General features: G+C 37.7%; 1 protein-coding gene across 5 annotated transcripts in view; it reads left to right on the forward strand.

The window, feature by feature from the left end:
* HPSE2 (heparanase 2 (inactive)) overlaps positions 1-21650 on the forward strand; it is a 633877-nt gene that overhangs the window by 106056 nt on the left and 506171 nt on the right. For all 5 annotated transcript variants that reach the window (XM_073794093.1, XM_073794092.1, XM_073794091.1 and 2 more), the window contains exon 3: positions 9486-9647. In XM_073794093.1, coding sequence (XP_073650194.1) covers positions 9486-9647 — 162 coding nt within the window. The remainder of the gene's footprint in view (positions 1-9485; positions 9648-21650) is intronic.

The following is a 21650-nucleotide window of genomic DNA, read 5'->3' on the forward strand; positions in this document are numbered from 1 at the left end:
CTTTAATACAATTTCAAACAGATTAGGGTTAAATAAAGAGTCTATAGGGAGTTTGACCAAGATGGTGGAAGACCCTGAGCTCGCCTTCTCTCATGGACACACCAAAATCACAACTATTTACAGAGCAACTGTTGATGAGAAAGACCAGAATCTAACTGAAAAGATCTTCTGCAACTAAAGCTATAAAGAAAGAACCACAATAAGATGGGCAGGAGGGGTGGAGTTGTGGTATGGTCAAGACCCATACCCCTGGGTGGGTGACCTATAAAGGGGAGGATAAATAAAATTTCAGAGGTTCTTCCCAAGGAGCCATGAGTCTAAGCCCTTGCCTGAGGGTCCTGTACTGGGAAGATGAACCCCCAGAATGTTTGGCTTTGACGGCCCGCAGGGCTTACTTTCAGGAGACTGAGAGGGCTGTGGGAGATAGAAACCCCACTCTTAAAGGACACACACAATATCCCACACCTTCCAGGACCTAGGGCAGAAACAGTAATTTGAAAGGAACCTGGGTCAGACCCACCTCCTCATCTTGGAGAGCCTCTTGGAGAGGCAGGAGGCAACTGGAGCTCACCCTGGGTACATAGACACTGGCAGAAGCCATTTTGGGGAGCTCGTTATACCATGTGGACACTGGTGCTGGCAAACACCAATTTGGAATTCTCCCTCTAGCTTATTAGCACTGGGACCTGGCCCCACTCCTAGCCTATTGGTACCAGTACTGGAATGCCTCAGGCCAAGCAACTAGCTGGGCAGGGACACAGCCCCACCCACCAGCAGGCAGGCTGCCTTAAGATCCCCTAAGCCCACAGCCACCCTGGGACAAGGCCATGTCCACCAGAGGGCTGAGAACTGGGCCTGACACACCCCTGTTGCAGGCACTAACCTTGGGACACCCAGGGCCCTGCAAAGGCCAGAGACCCCGGGACCAAGCTTTGTCCATCAGTGGGCCAACACCAGCCCCAGGGCCACTGCAGCCTTGCAGTCTGCGTGGCAAGACCCAGCCCACCCACCAGCAGGCTGGAATAAGCTTTGGGACACCCTGGACCCTGCAACCAGCCCCACCCACCAATGGGCCAATACCAACTCCCGGACCTCCAGGGCCCTGCTGCCAGATATCTTGGACATGGCTCCATCTACCAGTGAGCCAACATTAGCCCCCAAACTCCCAGGGCCTCGGCCCCACCCATCAGTGGGCTGACACCAGCTATAGGACCCCTGGGCCTTTCAGCTGGTGACCCCAGAGCTCAGCTCTGCCTGCCAGTCGGCTGGCTTTAGTCCCAGGACCCAGCTTCACCCACCGATGGGTGAGCACCAGCTTCAGGATCCCCTGAGCCCCAACTCCACCCATCAGCAGGTGGACACCAGTCTCAGGACCACCATAGCCTTGAAGCCTGCTGTACCAGGTCCCAGCCTACCTACCAGGCAGCCAACCCCTGCTCTGAGACACCTGAGGCCCCTCAGCCAGCTGTCCTGGGATCTGGCCCCACTCACAAGCAGGCCACAAGCTTTGGGACACCCTGGACTTAGCCAGCTGCATCAGGAGCTGGTTGCCCGCCAGTGGGCCAGCACCAATGCCAGGGCCCTGAAGCCAGAGATCCTAGGAGTCGGCTCTGCCCATCAGTAAGCCACCAGTCACCTCTGGACCCCCTGGGCCCTGGCCATGTCAACCAGCAGGCTGATACCAGCCCTGGGATCCTCTGGACCCCAGCCCCACCCACTAGCAGGCCAACAGCAGCTCTGAGATACCTTAGACTCCTCAGGCAGCCACTTCATGATCCAGCTCCACTCATCAGCAGGCCAACACCAGCTTTGGGACACCCTAGAACCTGCAGCCAGTTGTGTCAGGAACCAGCCCCACCCACTGGCAGGACACACTAGATCCAGGAACCCAGGTCTCACAGCCACCAACTCCAGAACCTGGCTGTGCCCACCAGTGAACCAGCACTAGCCCCAGGACCCCCCAGGGTTCCACAGACAGCCACCTTGTGACCCAGCTCCTCAACCAGCAGCTAGCAACCTCCACATAAGGCAGGGCCTGGCAACCAACTGAACTGTGGATAGCCATGCCTACAAGACTGCCCACAGCGGTCAGCCGTCCACAACAGAAGGACCCATGCGGCCCACATAGGGGGCATGCCTAGAGCATATGGTTCTGGTGACCAGAGGGGAGTATGCTGCTGGGATGCATAGGATGCCTCCTACAAAAGACCACTTCTCCAAGGCTGGGAAATGTAACCAACCTACCAGATATATAGAAATAAAAACAGCAGGGCTTCCCTGGTGGCACAGTGGTTGAGAGTCCGCCTACTGGTGCAGGGGACATGGGTTCGTGCCCCGGTCTGGGAAGATCCCATGTGCCGCGGAGAGGCTGGGCCCGTGAGCCATGGCCATTGAGCCTGCACGTCTGGAGCCTGTGCTCCACTATGGGAGAGGCCACAACAGTGAAAGGCCCACATACCGCAAAAAAACAAAAAACAAAACAAAAAAAAACCCCCAAAACACAGCAAATTAGGCAAGATGAGGCAACAGGAACAAGTTCCAAATGAAAGAACAAAATAAGACCCCAGAAGAAGAAATAAGTAAAGTGGAGATAGGCAATCTACCCAATAAAGAATTCAAGGTAATGATTATAAAGATGGTCAAAGAACTCAGGAGAAGAATGGATCAATAGTATGAGAAGTTTGAAGTTTTAAACAAAGAGTTAGAAAATATAAAGATGAACCAAACAGGGATGAAGAATACGATAACTGAGGTAAAAAATACACTAGAAGGAGTCAACAGTAGTTTAAATGATACAGAGGAACAGATTAGTGAGTTGGAAGACAGGGTAGTGGAAATTATTGAAGCTGAACAGAAAAGAAAAAAAAAAGAAGACAGTGTAAGAGACTTCTGAGACAACATCAAGTGTATTAACATTCACATTGTAGGGTCCCAGAAGGAGAAGAGAGAGAGAAAAGGGCAGAGAACATATTTGAAGACTTAACAGCTGAAAACTTCCCTAACCTAGGAATGGAAACAGACATCCAGGTCCGGGAAGCACAGAGAGACCCAAACAGGATCAACCCAAAAGGACAACACCAAGTCACATTGTAATTAGAATGGCAAAAATTAAAGGTAAATAAAGACTATTAAAAGCAAAAAGGGAAAAGCAACACGTTACATACAAGGGAACTCTCATAAGGCTGTCAGCTGAATTTTCAGCAGAAACTCTGTAGGCCAGAAGGGCATGGCATGATACATTTAAAATTATGAAAGGGAAGAACCTGCAACCAAGAATACTCTTATCTGTCAAGGGTTTCATTCAGATTTGGAGAGATCAAAAGTTTTACAGACAAGCAGAAGCTAAAAGGGTTCAGCACCACAAAATCAACTTTACAAAGCTGTTAAATTTAAGTGAAAAAGAAAAGGTCATAACTAGAAACATGAAAATTATGAAAAGAAAAAATTCACTGGTAAAGGCAAATATATAGTAAGTGTAGTAAGTCAACGACATACAAAGCAAGTGGGAAGATTAAAAGACAAAAATAGTAAAATCATCTATATCCACTATAAGTAGTTAAGGGAAACACACAAACGTGGAAGGTAAACAGTATGCTACTAGACAAGCAATGTATCACTGAAGAAATCAAAGAAGAAATTAAAAAAATACCTGGAGACAAGTGAAAATGAAAAGTGTTCCAAAATTAATGGGATATAACAAAAGCAGTTCTAAGAGGGAAGTTTATAGTGATTCAAGCTTTACCTCAGGAAAGAAGAAAAATCTCAAAGAAACAAACTAACCTTACACCTAAAGGAACGAGAAAAAGAAGAACAAACAAAACCCAAATTTAGTTGAAGGAGAGAAATCATAAAGATCAGAGCAGAAATAAATGAAATAGAGACCAACAAAAAGTAGAGAAGCTCAATGGAACTAAGAGCTGGTTCTTTGAAAAGATAAACAAAATTGATGAACTTTCAGCTAGACTCATCAAGAAAAAAAGAGAGAGGGCCCAAATCAGTAAAACCAGCAATGGAAAAGAAGTTTACAACTGACACCCCAGAAATAGAGAGGATCATAAAAGATTGCTATGAACAATTATACACTGAAAAAAATGGGCAACCTAGAAGAACTGGACAAATTTCTAGAAATGTACAATCTCCCAACTGAATCAGGAAGAAATAGAAAATACGAAACAGACCAATTACCAGTAATGAAATTGAATTGTAATAAAAAGTTCAAGACCAGATGGTTTCATAGGTGAATTCTACCAAACATTTAAATAAGAGTTAAAACCCATCCTTCTGAAACTATTCCAAAAAATTGCAGAGAGAGGAACACTTACAAACTTATTCTATGAGGCCAGCATCACCCTGATACCAAAACTGGACAAAAATAACCACAAAAAAAGAAAGTTACAATAGTTAACTGTATGAACATAGATGCAAAAGTCCTCAACAAAATATTAGCTAACTGAATCCAACGTTATATTAAAGGATCATACACCATAATCAAGTGGGATTTATCCCAGGGATGCAAGGATTTTTCAGTACTTGCAAATCAATCAAAGTGATACATTACATTAACAAATTGAAGGATAAAAGCCATATGGTCATCTCAATAGATGCACAAAATGCTTTGATAAAGTTCAACATCCATTTATGATAAAAAATCTCTAGAAAGTGAGCATAGAGGGAGCATACCTCAACACAGTAAAGGCCATTTATGACAAACTCATAGCCAACATCATGTTCAATGGTGAAAAGCTGAACACATTTCCTCTAAGATGAGGAACAAGACAAGGATGTTTACTCTCACCACTTTTTTTTAAAAATTCATGTTTATTGAGGTATACTTACATATAAGGAAATTCACCCATTTTATGTGTAAAATTCAATGAGTTCTGACAGACCTATGTGGTCGTGTAAGTACTACCACATAAAAATATGGCACATTCCATCACCTCTCCCAAACTTCCCTCATATCTTTTTTGTGTTCAATAATCTCCGTTTCTCTTGCAATCACTGATCTGATTACTGCACAATAGGTTTGCCTTTTCCAGAATGTCACTGTGATGGTTAATTCTGTATATCGACTTGTATGGGCCAGAAGCGTGCCTAGATACTCTCACCACTTCTGTTCAACATAGTTTTGGAAGTCCTAGCCACAGCAATCAGAGAAGGAAGAGAAATAAAAGGAATCCAAATTGGAAAAGAAGAAGTAAAACTGTCACTGTTTGCAGATGACATGATATTGTACGTAGAAAATCCTAAAGACACCACCAGAAAACTACTAGAGCTCATCAATGAATTTGGTAAAGTTGCAGGATACAAAATTAATATACAGATATCTTTGCATTTCTATATAACAATGAACTATCAGAAACAGAAACTAAGGAAGCAATCCCATTTACAATCACATCAAAAAGAATAAAATACCTAGGAAGAAACCTACCTAAGACCTGTACTCAGAAAACTATAAGACACTGGTGTAAGAAATTGAAGATAACACAAACAGATGAAAAGATATTACGTGTTCATGGATTGGAAGAATCATTATTGTTAAAATGACCATACTACCCCAGGCAATCTATATATTCAATGCAATCCCTATCAAAATATCAATGGCATTTTTTTCACAGAACTAGAACACAATTTTAAAATTTGTATGGAAACACAAAAGACCCTGAACAGCCAAAGCAATGTTGAGAAAGGTGAACAGATCCAGAGGTATTATGCCCTGACTTCAGACTGTACTACAAAGCTACAGTAATCAAAACAGAATGGTACCTACAGAAAAACAGACACACAGATCAATGGAACAGAATAGAGAGCCCAGAAATAAACCCACACATTTATGGTCAATTAATCTATGACAAAAAAAGCAAGAATATACAATGGGGAAAAGCACTCTCTTCAATAAGTGGTGCTGGGAAAACTGGACAGCTACATGCAAAAGAATCAAACTGGACTACTTTCTCACACCATATACAAAAATAAATTCAAAATGGATTAAAGACCTAAATGTAAGATTGAAAACCATAAAACTCCTAGAAGAAAACATAGGCAGAACACTCTTAGATATTAATCATGGCAATATGTTTTGGATCTATCTCCTAAGATAAAGGGAAACAAAAGCAAAACTAAACAAATGGACTTAGAAAGCTTTTGCACAGCAGAGGAAACCATTGCGAAAATGAAAAGACAATCTACTGAATGGGAAAAAAATATTTATAAGTCATATGACCGACAGGAGGTCAGTCACACGTGAGATTATATATATGTGTGTGTGTGTGTGTGTGTGTATCACATCACATCTTTATCCATTCATCTGTTGATAGAACAGTGGAATATTACTCAGCCATAAAAAGATGAAATATTGCCATTTGCAACAACATGGATGGACCTGGAGAGTATTATGCTTAGTGAAATAAGTCAGAGAAAGACAAATACTATATGTTATCACTTATATGTAGAATAATCTAATAAACAAAAGAATGAATATAACAAAACAAAATGACACAGATATAGAGAACAAATTAGTGGTTATCAGTAGGTAGAGGGAAGGCAGGGAGGGGCAAAATAGGGATGGGGATTAAGAGTTACAGACTACATATATAAAATAGATAAGCCACAAGGATATATTGTAGAGCACAGGGAATATAGCCAATATTTTATAATAACTTTAAATGGAGTATAATCTATAAAAATATTGAATCATTATTTTGTAGACCTGAAATTAATATAATATTGTAAATCAACTATACCTCAATAAAAAATTCTATATTGTAAATCTATGTTTTCCCCAAACATTGTTGAAATGTACTTTTTAAAGTCTATGACGTTTGTTAGGCCATGCCCATTGTTTTCTTTTCTTACTATTCTTAATATTAGGTAATTTGTTCACTTTATTTCAAGGTTCTGGCTTAAATGACGTTGAGGATATCAGTTGTAATTATGCTGCTTCTACCTTCTGCACAATACATTTGTTAGATAGGAAATAGAGAGTTTAGTAGATATTCTACCCTTTGAATTAGACTTCTATTAGAAGATATCAGGATAATTGAAACCTCTTTTTCCTCTTTGGAGTATATTTTGGTACGAGTTTTGTAATGTTTTTTTGGGAAAGTATCATCCATATTTCTTTTCTGGATAGATCAGCTGTGGTATGCTACTGTATAGTATAAAAAGGTTTTCTTTCTATTTCCTCAGTTTTACTGTTTACCATACTTTACTATTAAGTTCTTGAGTTTCTATATAGGAGTAACTTCTGGAAAGATCAGTGGATTTGGCTTTGAAAATTCTGGATTTGGGGACTGACCATGATATGTGAACTTGAGCAAGTCACTTATGCTTTGTGGACCTCAGTTTTTCCATATATAAATTAGGGGTAATAAAATTACTCATTATCATTTAGGATTACAAAACAGATTAGGATTTCAAAAATACATGACTGACTGTTAATGGTTTATACAAATAGTGCTTTCATGTTACATAACAAGAAACAAAAGATAGGCAGTCTAGCACAAGTATGGTAGCTCAATAATGACGTTAGGGGACTTAAGCTCTTCCCATCTTCCTGTTCACCATCCTTAGTGCATAAGACTTTTGCCCTCTTGCTTCCTGATTCATTGTCACAAAATGGCTACTATAACTTTCTGTTTTAGGCATAAAGAATAGGAAGGACTAAAGGGCTGAAGGAAAAAAAGCTGGTCTTAGTGAAGTTCTGTCTTTTAATTTGGCCAGGGAGGTCCTACTAGTGATGTGTGCCTGCAGCTCATTGGCCAGAAGCATGTTACATGGCCACTCTTTGCTTCAAGGAAGGCTGGGGAATTATATATTTTAGCTCTTCAGTCTCTGTAGTAGAGCAAGGCAAAGGAGAAGGGATTGTGTTTAGGATTTGGGTCAGCTAGTCAACAACGTCTGCTTTCATTGATGGTTGGAAGAATTCAATGATATACTGTATTTAAAAAATTTTACAGAGTGTAACTTAAATAGATGTATACTGTATTCATTATTCCTCTTACCTTCTATTGATGATCTTATAAACTAGAGTGTATTCTTAAATTTATTCTAATTTTTTATTCAAGGCTCAGAAAATCTATGAGATTATTACTTACTTGATTGTTAAATGCGTGCGTCTTATTGCCTACATCCTAGAAATTAGTATAAATATGTTTAGGCATAAATATTGCATTATTTCCAACCAGCTCCTCTATTTTTATCTAAGAATGAGTGAGGACCATTCTTACATCTGGCTAATCTTTGTCAACCACACATCCTAATGCTCAGAAGGTAGAAGAAGTTGTCATGGGTTTGTTTTTATATCTGATCTTCTCTTTTAGGGCTCTTTTGATGTGTTTGAAAATCTTTTGCACAGAGTGATGATCAGCCCTGCATGTCACATGCCCTATTTTCTCTTAGGTGTCATTGATATTGCTTAAAGAGCCAAAACTTTCCTATTGGTACCATTGACATGGGCATTAGTTTTTCTTTTCCAAAGCCATTGGTGTCAGTAGTGGCAGAGCAGTTGTTTTATTTTTAGCACTTTTTTTTTCCCTAAAATCCTTCAGTTTGTTACGTAAAACTTGAAAGTTTCTAGAGTTGTCATTCCGATAGCTGCTGCTAATATCGTTTGTCCCTATGATAATCAGCTGAGTTATCTTTTAATTTGTAAAAATAAACAAGTTACTTCAGGACATAAAAGGTCCCTGCTTTTGGGCAGCATTCTAGATGAATGTTTGTTTTTGAGAAGGGCTGTTTTCTGGAGAATACATATGCTTTGAGTGAAAATCATACTGAAGTGTGAAAGGCAGCCTATCACTAATAGGAAAATAATTGGGAAAGAGGCAGTTCTCCAAAGTGACTCTAGCCCTACTCTTGCTTTCTTCAGTGACCCACAAAATACTTTTATATACTTTATATATTTAAAGGGCAATTAATGAGTCTGAATATACTCAGAGGTACATGAAAAATAGCAGTAGAAGTCCTAAGCAGCTATACCACAGAATGGCAGCTTTCATTTGAGCTGAATGGGCTGGGTGGGGGGTAAATTTGAAAACAGGCCAAGTATCCTGAATACACATGCTGGTGCTATCACCCAGTCCTACAGCCTGAAGTAGAGGGAATGACCTTCATAGTCACTAGTATTCAGGCAAGGTCGTATTATTTTTCTCCATGGTAAAATATGTTAAGTAAGGGGACCAGGAGGCACATAAGTCCTGGATGTGAGCTGAGAAGGGGAATGGAGGAGTGAGAATCTTAAATGAGGTCAGAGAAAGCTAAGAAACAGAAATCTCCAGAGAATTTGGAGATGACCAGAGAAACTTGTAGGATGCATCATGAAGTAGGAGACCCTTCAGGTTTATTATTTCTGAATCTCTTCACTTTGATGAAAATGCTGGTAGTTTATAAATTCTGTCATATTGGGTGCAACAGGACTTTGATGTGTATATGGCTTTTGTTTTGTTTTGTTTTTTGCTGCCTGTATTCTTTCTTTCTTTTCTTAGACATTGTTCGAAGTGATGTTGCCTTGGATAAACAGAAAGGCTGCAAGATTGCCCAGCACCCTGATGTTATGCTGGAGCTCCAACGGGAGAAGGCAGCTCAGATGCATCTGGTTCTTCTAAAGGAGCAATTCTCCAATACTTACAGTAATCTCGTATTAACAGGTAAGGCTGTTGGTGTCGGCTGGAATCTTAGAGCACTGTAGATTGATGGTCCCCATCAGTTAGCAACTTGATGCTTGGGAGACACTAAAGTGGGATTCAGATGAGCTGCATCTGTCTGTCTTTTCCCACTTATCCCTTTTAAAATTGTGATGACTCTTATATTCATATAAAATATTTATTACATTTTGCAGATGTATTTTGGCTTGAGGTTATGGGCGGTTCAGCATGTGTGTTCTCAAAAGAGAGAACCAATGAAAACCTAATGAAGCCTTGTAAAAATATGACTTTTTAGATGTGTGCCAATAGATTTGAGAAAATTACTAAATTTGGTGTCTAAGAAACAGCTATTTTCCTCTTTCTGTGTATGCCCTTTCTGTGAACCCAGTGAATATAAAGATGAAATGTAAAAGAGATAATGATCCACAGGCAGAGCTGAGAATGTTCTATATTCTTGGTGGAGTTTGAAAATATCTAGGGAATTTGATTTACTTTTTAAGAACAAAGAGGCTATGAGACTGAGCCATACTCCTTTACATCCTTGGTTCTAGGAGGGAAATGAATATATGTGAGAGCTCAAAGGAGAAACAACTTTTTGCAGGGCTGCTGCGGACTTTGCTGGTAAAGAGCATGTGAGTTGCATGCCTTTGTCAAGCTTTGGAAAAAAATTCTAATAGCACACTCTAATGTGAGAATCATGTAGGACTTGGATGAACTAAGAAGAGCAGTCTGAGTTACCTCCATTTTCTTAAGGGAATGCAAGGCAGATCTGCATTATCTTGATTCAAATAAATTTTAATAAATCAAAGTGTGTGTTTTCCCTTGTTTATGAATATTAAAAAAATAAAAAGATGGAATGCCTGACAGGCTATGAACATCTCACACTTATTTTTGTAAACTCCAAGTTAGGAAAATTTAAAAATTTTTTACAGGCTTCCTGGCATTTCACCAGGTTGCTTCCAGCAACCAGGTTGTTTTGCTTTTGAAAAAGCACAAGTCTCTTCTGATTCTACATCAGTACCTGGTGGAAAACTCAGCAGCATGAGATGAAAGCCAGATTTAAATGTGGCTTTGGAGAGCAGAGAAGAGGATTATAGATTTCATAAGTATAGGCACTATTTTTTGTTCTTTGATAGGTCATTAAGGAAGGAAAACTTAAAAGTGATTTATGGCTAATAAATCCTAAATTGGTTAGTGAAACTGTATTTAAGTTTAGATGTTTGGGAAGAACATATTTTTCTCCAAATTTCTTCAGTCTACCTCAAATGTACAAATAGTAAATGTATATAGTATTTTCCAATTCACTTATTGGAAATGCAGTATTTTAAGCTATCCTTATTCTAATATTTTTAGGCATACATTAGAGATGTCAGACCCTGTGTTCTTTAATGTGGCATAGAAAGAGCTTAGGGTAATTCTAATCCTAAACTGTGCATCCAGAGTGTGGCTTGAAGGCATATTATCTTTGAAAACACAAGTGCTCTATTGAGTTCAATGGAATCTTTTCTAATTCTCAGTAACATAATCCCTTTGGATGTTTATTCTCAGTTCAAACTGTTGGAATCAACATTGTCAACTTTTACCCTGACAACTTGCTTACTTTCTACTAAACAAACTTACCCTAGAGAAGAGCCTCTTTCCTGCTCTCACTTCTCCCAAGCTGCTTCAAAGAGCCCTCAGGCATTTTCCACATTTTTCACCCAAATGCCTGTTGCAGAGGTGGTACCTTGCTGCAGACAGAGCATTTGGTGTGCCCTGGGTTGTTTACGTGAAAGTTCAAAAGGTTTTGGTGCCAGGTGTTGAGAAGAGATGGAGTCATTTCATTTTAGCAACAATGGTAAAACTATTTTACTATCCTTTAACTAAGTCTTTGATTTTACACAGTGTAGTTTTCTAATTGTTATGAAGTTTAATCCTTGATTTCTTGTATAAATTTTGAGAACATGGTCTCCAGACAGCTAAACATAATATTTAAACATAACTAAACTAACTTCTGTAAATATTTCCCTTTTCGGTGATGAATGTATATTGGTAAGGAGGGTGAGGTTGAAGGGGCAGAGACCTCTCAAATGAAGTGACTTTCTTTACCAACATGTTCAGAACACCTACCCTAGGATTTCTGCTTGGTGATGTTTTACTTATTTTGTATAACTCTGGCATGTTTGAAATGTCTGCCATGAAAGTATGTGGGAACAGGATGAGGAAACTGGGCCTCCAAAATCTCAGAAACAGATCACTTTTTTTTTTTTTTTTTTTTTTTTGCGGTACACGGGCCTCTCACTGTTGTGGCCTCTCCCGTTGCGGAGCACAGGCTCTGGACGCGCAGGCTCTGCAGCATGTGGGATCTTCCCGGACCGGGGCACGAACCCGTGTCCCCTGCATCGGCAGGCAGACTCTCAACCACTGCGCCACCAGGGAAGCCCAGAGATCACTTTTTAATGTCTCTGCTCTCCCCTCAACCCCTCTCCCCAATTATTTACAGAATTTCATGTATATGTGTAGCAGTGTATCATGATTGTTTCCTGTTAGTGGTCAGTTAGTGGTATAGTCTTTATTTTTAAATTGGACAACTAAGTTAACAGTAGAGGAAAAAAATTAATAAAGTGATTGAAATGTCAGTATAGTAAGAAATTAATAAAGTGATGGAAATGGCAGCTGCTTAAAAGCTTATTAAAAATGATGGCTCTTGCCCTTCACCTCACAAGCAAGCCCTCATTCTTAGGTGTTCCATCTTTAGCTGATCTGTCAGCATTGAAGTGAGAGGTATGCCTTCATATTCTGCATTCTAGCTTGTGATCTCTCTTAAACAGCCATCCTTCAGATGAGGGCAAATAATATTCTAGCTTTGAGGATCTTCTGAACATTTAATAAAAGGAAAACAACTTTACAGTTCTAGTGACAACCCAGTTAATGGAAACACGTGGTTCTTATTGTATAATATTTTTTAAAAAATGGATTGTATTTTTGCATAATATTAAACATGTCTTAATATCTTCATGTGAATGATTTACACGGTATTGGAAATAATGTTAGCCTCACCTAATCTGGAGGGTTTTTGAAGTAAACTCTAAGGTTATGTGAAGGTGATGGAGGAATTCCAGGAGAACATCAATGATAGAACTATTTTAAATATGCTGCACTTTTTTACACTGACTCACCAACACATGCATGTAATCTTGTCCTGTAGCTTCTTGAATCTGAGAGTATTAAATGTCACTGTGCATGTTACTCAAGGAGTGATAAATGAAAGGGAGAGTTTGGTAGGTGACTTTAAGAAAGAACAGTGATCATGTCTTCTGTATCTTTGTGCTCTCATGATTCTTAATGTGATAATGCTCTGTAAGTTTGTTGAAAATGTTCTGCTGTGTACACATTGTAAGTTCACTCAAAGACTACTTTTTAAGGGTTAATTTGGACATCTATTAAATAACTTTATAGGTTTGAATTTAGTTATTTGTCTCCCCTCCCCTGGCGAACCCCCCTCTTTTGAGGTATAAATTGAACTTTTGTGGCGGATGCCTGTACTATAATCAAATGAAAAACAGAAAATAAAAAGTTAAAAGCCAGCCTTAAGGGGCAATACACTTTCTAGGATTTTCTTTAGTTAGAACATAAACTCCCAGAAGGCAAGGAATATTATATTTGTGCTGCATTCTGCATAGTAATTAGAACATAGTGAATGATCCTGTAATGAAGTCAACTTTTAAAAAATTTGTGTTGTGAAGTCATCTAGTCAACTCTTGTTTCCAGGTAGCCTGAACCGTATAGCCGTTATAAATGGATGGCATTACTCAAGATGCTTTCCAAAATTCCTTTATGAGGACTCTTGTTATGTTATTGTCTGCTACTTATGGTTTTGTACCTCTTCTTTCAGTCATTAGATTCCAAAATATACTGAGATTCTTGTGGTTAGCTTTATTGTATTACTGTGGTAAATGAATTGAGCAAAAGAGGCTCATACTTCCTTGTTGTGGCCAATCTTTCTAACTTCAGTTGAGCAAAGGGCCCAAATAAGTATTCTTTCAGTTCTCAAAGGACTATATCCAGGTCTGTTTAATTATTTGCATTATATTCCATAGTATTGAATGTAACATACTTTATTTTACCATTTCCCTATTAGTGTATATTAATTTCTATGCATATTTACACATTTATTTCTGTAGAAGAGATTTCTGAAAGTGGATGTCTGGGTCAAAAGGTACATATTTTTAAATTTTATGAATTCAGGTTTATTGAGGTGTAATTTACATTATAGTACAAATAAATTTGGACAGGTTAATATATTATAGAGTCATATAGCTGTCATCACCATCAAGATATAGAACATTTCCTTCACCCTAAAAATTCTTTTGTCTCCCTTGGCAGTCACTCTCCTTTCTCAGCCTTAGCTGTGTCTGATCTGATATTTGTCCCTAAATGTCATATCAATGGAAAAATAAAGTAGTTGTGTGTGTTTGATTGTTTTCACTTAGCATGATGTTTTTGAGATTCAGTCATCTTTTTGCATTTATTAGCAGTTCATTTCTTTTTGTTGCTGAGTAATATTTCATGTTAAGAATATCCTACAATTTATTTATCCATGCATCTGTTGATGGACATTTGGTTTATTTCTAGCTTTTGGTGATTATGAATAAAGCCACTGTAGACATTTACTCTCAGATCTTTGTGTTGACATATGTTTTCATTTCTCTTAGGTAGGTACCTAGGAGTGGGATTGCTTGATTTTATGATGCCTGTTTATAAGAAACTGTCAGACTGTTTTCCAAAGTGGCCGTACTATCTGGCATTCCACCAACAGTGTGTATGAGTTCTAGATACTCCATATCCTTGCCAATAATTAGCATTGTCTGTCTTTTAAATTTTAGCTATTTTAGTGGGTACGTAGTAGTAGTATCTTTTGGTTTTAATTTGCAATTTACCTTATGACTAATGATATTGAGTATCTGTTCTTTGCTTATTTGCTATCTATATATCTTCTTTGGTGAAGTGTCTGTTCAAACCTTTTGCCCATTTTAAAAAAATAATGACTTTTGTTTTCTTACTATTGAGTTTTGAGAGTTCTGTATTTATTTTGGGCTACAGGTCCTTTATCTGACATACGATTTGCAAATACATTTTTCCTCTGTGACTTGTCCTTTTATTTTTTAACAGCTTTTTTCAAAGAGCAGAAACTTATAAATTTGATGAAGTCCAGTTTTGCTTTTATGGTTTGCATTTAAAATTATAATGCATTCTGCCAGATAATTTTCAGAAAAGATGTAGCAATTCCCATTCCCACTAGCCATGTATGAGAGCAGTTATTTCCTAACATTCTCATTAGTGCTGGGTATTAGTGCTCTTTTCAATCTTTTCCACTTTAACAGGTGAAAAATATTATCTCATTGTTGCCATTTTCTGGCCAGAGCCAGGGCGAGTATATTTTTACATATTTATTGGTGATTTATATTTTCTGTTTTGTGAATTACCTATTCATATCTTTGCCTTTTAAAAAAATTGGGTGTTAATCTGTTTCTTATCAGTTTATAAGTGCTCTCTGTGAGTTAGGAATGTTAATCCTTTGTCCTATGTATTGTAAACCATTTTCTTCCCTGAATGTCATTTATTTTTCAACTCTTTTTAGTTTAGAGCTTTAATCTTTTACTATGACTGGAATTTATGTTTATATATAGTGTGATGTAAGCATGTAACATTGTTTTCTTCCAAGTAGCTAGCCAGCTTTGCATACACTTTTTTTTAAAATAAAACATTCTTTTGCCTCTGAGTTGAAACATCATATATGTTATATATTATACTCCCACATATATTTGTACCTATTTCTGAACTCTACGTTATGTTATTTTTTTATTCGTTATTTCTGTGCCAGTGTTATACTGTTTTCATGTCTGGTAAGGCTTATTAACCTTTGTTTCTCTTTTCTAAGGTTTTTACAGCTGTTCTCATATAATTACTTTTTGAAATAAACTTTCACTTTCTCTAGTTAAAGAAAATTCATTGCTGGATTTTGATTGGAGTTATATTCAATCTGTATTCTAATTTGGGAAGTATTGATATTTTTCTGATGTTAAGTCTTCCACTTACGATGATATATCTTTTCACTTGCTCAGTTCTTGTTTTATGTTGTTTGATAATGTTTTATAATTTTTCTGTACCTTTCTTGTTAAATATATTCTTTAATATTTTATGCTTTTGTTGATATTGAAAATGAATTTCTTTCTCTTTATAACTTATTTCCAGTATAAAGAGAAACTATTGATCAAAGACAAAGGTAGATTTTTTCTATTTTCTAAATTTTTACCTACTGTTTTCCTTTTATTTTCTAAAAACCTCCCCAAAATATTGAAAAATAGTGGTGATAGCTGCTTTTCACATGATTTTAATGAAAATGACTTCACTATTTCATGTGTATAAGCATCTGAATATTTATCCACTAAAACCAATCCCTTGAAAGTCAAAATATATTTTTTTCAAAATGAGAATGACTTTATTATTATTTATTATTATGACAGAGGAAAGATATTTTGATTAACATTCTTCTAGGCATCTCTCTATCCATACACACACATATACATAAGCCATAAATGTATAGGAAACACATATAATTTTATACAAACCTGTTTTTTTTTTTTAACATCTTTATTGGGGTATAATTGCTTTACAATGGTGTGTTAGTTTCTGCTTTATAACAAAGTGAATCAGTTATACATATACATATGTTCCCATATGTCTTCCCTCTTGCGTCTCCCTCCCTCCCACCCTCCCTATCCCACCCCTCCAGGCGGTCACCAAGCACCGAGCCAATATCCCTGTGCCATGCGGCTGCTTCCCACTAACTATCTACCTAACTACATTTGTTAGTGTGTATATGTCCATGACTCTCTCTCGCCCTTTCACAGCTCACCCTTCCCCCTCCCCATACCCTCAAGTCCATTCTCCAGTAGGTCTGCGTCTTTATTCCTGTCTTACCCCTAGGTTCTTCATGACATTTTTTTTCTTAAATTCCATATATATGTGTTAGCATAAGGTATTTGTCTTTTTCTTTCTGACTTACTTCACTCTGTATGACAGACTCTAGGTGTATCCATCTCATTACAAATAGCTCAATTTCGTTTCTTTTTAAGGCTGAGTAATATTCCATTGTATATATGTGCCACATCTTCTTTATCCATTCATCCGATGATGGGCACTTAGGTTGTTTCCATCTCTGGGCTATTGTAAACAGAGCTGCAATGAACATTTTGGTACATGACTCTTTTTGAATTATGGTTTTCTCAGGGTATATGCCCAGTAGTGGGATTGCTGGGTCATATGGTAGTTCTATTTGTAGTTTTTTAAGGAACTTCCATACTGTTCTCCATAGTGGCTGAACCAATTCACATTCCCACCAGCAGTGCAAGAGTGTTCCCTTTTCTCCACACCCTCTCCAGCATTTATTGTTTCTAGATTTTTTGATGATGGCCATTCTGACTGGTGTGAGATGATATCTCATTGTAGTTTTGATTTGCATTTCTCTAATGATTAATGATGTTGAGCATTGTTTCATGTGTTTGTTGGCAGTCTGTATATCTTCTTTGGAGAAATGTCTGTTTAGGTCTTCTGCCCATTTTTTTGTTATTGAGCTGCATGAGCTGCTTGTAAATTTTGGAGATTAATCCTTTGCCAGTTGCTTCATTTGCAAATATTTTCTCCCATTCTGAGGGTTGTCTTTTGGTCTTCTTTATGGTTTCCTTTGCTGTGCAAAAGTTTTGAAGTTTCATTAGGTCCCATTTGTTTATTTTTGTTTTTATTTCCATTACTCTAGGAGGTGGGTCAGAAAGGATCTTGCTGTGATTTATGTCATAGAGTGTTCTGCCTATGTTTTCCTCTAAGAGTTTGATAGTTTCTGGCCTTACATTTAGGTCTTTAATCCATTTTGAGCTTATTTTTGTGTATGGTGTTAGGGAGTGATCTAATCTCATACTTTTACATGTACCTGTCCAGTTTTCCCAGCACCATTTATTGAAGAGGCTGTCCTTTCTCCACTGTACATTCCTGCCACCTTTATCAAAGGATAAGGTGTCCATATGTGCTTGGGTTTATCTCTGCGCTTTCTATCCTGTTCCATTGATCTATCTTTCTGTTTTTGTGCCAGTACCATACTGTCTTGATTACTGTAGCTTTGTAGTATAGTCTGAAGTCAGGGAGCCTGATTCCTCCAGCTCCTTTTTTCGTTCTCAAGATTGCTTTGGCTATTCGGGGTCTTTTGTGTTTCCATACAAATTGCGAAATTTTTTGTTCTAGTTCTGTGAAAAATGCCAGTGGTAGTTTGATAGGGATTGCATTGAATCTGTAGATTGCTTTGGGTAGTAGAGTCATTTTCACAATGTTGATTCTTCCAATCCAAGAACATGGTATATCTCTCCATCTATTTGTATCATCTTTAATTTCTTTCATCAGTGTCTTATAATTTTCTGCATACAGGTCTTTTGTCTCCTTAGGTAGGTTTATTCCTAGATATTTTATTCTTTTTGTTGCAATGGTAAATGGGAGTGTTTTTTTGATTTCACTTTCAGATTTTTCATCATTAGTATATAGGAATGCCAGAGATTTCTGTGCATTAATTTTGTATCCTGCTACTTTAACAAATTCATTGATTAGCTCTAGTAGTTTTCTGGTAGCATCTTTAGGATTCTCTATGTATAGTATCATGTCATCTGCAAACAGTGACAGCTTTACTTCTTCTTTTCCTATTTGGATTCCTTTTATTTCCTTTTCTTCTCTGATTGCTGTGGCTAAAACTTCCAAAACTATGTTGAATAATAGTGGTGAGAGTGGGCACCTTGTCTTGTTCCTGATCTTAGTGGAAATGCTTTCAGTTTTTCACCATTGAGGATGATGTCAAACCAGTTTTATACAATACACATGCCTGTTATTTTGTAACATCCTTTTTCTTTCTTTTTTTTTTTTTTTGGTAACATCCTTTTTCTTAACAATATTTTGTAGACGTCTTTCTATATCAAAGAACATAGGTTCAAAATCTTTTTAATGGCTACATTAGAATTGCATTATTGTATGAATATTTTGTAATTGTTTAACTGATCTTCTATTGATAGAAATTAGGTTTGTCCCTAATTTTTAATGACTATAAATAATGTTGTGATGAACAACATTGCATATCTTTGTGCAATTCCTGTAAGTATGAGTGCTATGTCAAAGGAATAGACATTTAAAATTTTGATGCATTTAGTAAATGGACTTTCAGAAAGGTCATGCCAGTTTATACAGTGTATGAGAGGACTCACTTGTCTTGTGTTTTGCTCATGCTGATTATTTTCCGTTCTTTTGTCTGTGTTATTGTAATAGACAGTGATGGATACGGCATTGTTTTAAATACATTTCATTGCTTACTGATTAATGATCAGTAAGGTTAATGATAAGTAAAGGTTAATGATCTTTTTACATTCTTTGCCATTTTTATTTCTTCTGTGAATTGTACATTTCTTTTTCTTTTTTTTTTTTTTGTGGTACGCGGGCCTCTCACTGTTGTGGCCTCTCCCGTTGCGGAGCACAGGCTCCGGACGCGCAGGCTCAGCGGCCATGGTTCACGGGCCCAGCCGCTCCATGGCATGTGGGATCTTCCCAGACCGGGGCATGAACCCGTGTCCCCTGCATCGGCAGACAGACTCTCAACCACTGCGCCATCAGGGAAGCCCGAATTGTACATTTCTTTAGCCTTTTTTTTTATTGAGTTATTGGTCTCTTTCTTATTCAATAATAAGATCATTTTATATATTAGGGATAGTAATCTTTTGTCATGTATATTGCCAAAAATGTATTCTTGGGCTTTTTAAATTTGTCTTTGTTGTATTAATAGTTTAGTTGTTAAATATCGTATATTAATAAACGTATGTGGAACCTAGGAAAATGGTATAGATGAACCGGTTTGCAGGGCAGAAGTTGAGACACAGATGTAGAGAACAAATGTATGGACACCAAGGGGGAAAACCCACGGGGTGGGGGTGGGGATAGTGGTGTGATGAATTGGGCGATTGGGATTGACAGGTATACACTGATGTGTATAAAACTGATGACTAATAAGAACCTGCTGTATAAAAAAATAAATAAAATTCAAAAAAAAAACTAATACTAAACTTTCTTTGGGTTTTTTATATGGAAATATGTTAATATTAATGTTTCAGACATTACATGAAATTCCTAAAAATCAAAAAAAGAATAGTTTAGTTGTTTCTCCATTTTGTTTTTCTTTTTTCTCTTTCCCTCCCTCTGTGCTTATCCTGCCAGGCTAGCAGTTTGGAGATTGTCTCTGTCCTGCCCTTGGTGTTACTATTCTAGAACCAGGTATTATAGCGGTGTTTGATTCTGCTCTGTGATGGTATTTGGGATGTTGTACATCTAGTTCCTGGGCCACAAGGCCTGCCTGAGTCCTAGGTGTCCTGTAATCCCTCTCACTCCTTCTTTCTGCGACTTCCTATCGACTGCTGCCTCTGGCCCTCGGCCAGCAGTGCCTTTTATTTTTTCCCCCCCATTTAGTGAATCTGGCTTTAGTCTTCCATCTCTCCCAGGGCACCTTTTTATCTGCATTCTCTGTAAGTAGTTAAACTACTGGCTGCTACTGTGACAGTGATGAGGTTGGCAGGTTTGGAACATGGTGGTCCCTTGGTGCAGAAATGTGCAAGTGGTTAGGCAGCTTTTAATTCCACCTACTGTATTGATTCAACATGTGAGTTTTGGAATCAAACAGTCTGAGTTTGATTCTAGAACAGCCACTTATCAGCTCCCTTATCTCAGGAAATTTTTTTCATCTTCTCTTTAGCTTTAATTTCCTCAGGCGATTGTTTACATACTTCAGAGAATTGTCTGAGGGTTAAATGAGGTTTTGTACATAATTCCTTAGCGCAGTGCCTGAAACACAGTAAGTATTCAATATATGTTAGATTTTATTATTGTGATTAATCTTACTATGCTTTCAAATGCAAATGTTACTCTTGGGTAGCTTAGTTGCTTTTCCTGTACTGAAATCTCTCTGCTTTAAGACCTCAACTGACACAGGGTGGTAAGATAAAACCAATCAGAAACAATTAAAAATTTTTTAAAATATCTTTATTGGAGTATAATTGCTTTACAATGGTGTGTTAGTTTCTGCTTTATAACAAAGTGAATCAGCTATACATATACATATATCCCCATATCTCTTCCCTCTTGTGTCTCCCTCCCTCCCACCCTCCCTATCCCACCCCTCTAGGTGGTCACAAGCACCGAGGTGAACTCCCTGTGCTAATTTTGAACTCTGCTGTTAGCTTGTGGTAGTTTCATGATAAATCTCCCAACCACTCTGAACCTTAGATTTCATAGTTATCTAAGATGTGTGTAAGAATTAGTAAAATAAAGCATGAGTCACTAAGTCGCCTGGAAGATAATGGTCTGAAAATGTGTCATGTGTGGGAAGCATTGTTCAGAATTTTTTGGTCAAGCATTTTGAGTTCCTTGAAGGCATGATATTAACTAGATGAATATTAGTTGGTATTAGAATTATTCCTGAATACCCTAAAATGAAGATGTTAAGGTGAGCAGCACGTAAATTAGATGATACTTTACATATTTAGAATGAGCCCAATGCTATTAGCAAAACAGTGAAACGTCTGCATAAAAGTCAGTGGCCATACACAAATGCATAGTCATGAGGTTATATAGCACATGACTAGCAGTTCCCCTTTTCTCCAACTTTTGGTTTTAAGTACAAAGATATTTACTCTGTTACTTGTAAGTCCTCTTATGAACCATCATATAAGTGAAATTTTCTTCAAACTCAGTTCTTATTATTATGTTCAGCAGACATAAAATTACATTTCAGTAAACATGATCAGAAAAAAGATAACATGGGAGAAAAGGATATAATTGCAAAAACTTCATTTTGTACATTAAAATCATTGTATTGGCAATAGTATAGAGAATCACTAAAGAATATAGTTTTTTAAAAAATAGTGGTCATGTCTGCTTCTCTCAAAATTA

Source organism: Tursiops truncatus, chromosome 16 (assembly GCF_011762595.2).
Source record: "Tursiops truncatus isolate mTurTru1 chromosome 16, mTurTru1.mat.Y, whole genome shotgun sequence".
Lineage (NCBI taxonomy): Eukaryota > Metazoa > Chordata > Mammalia > Artiodactyla > Delphinidae > Tursiops > Tursiops truncatus.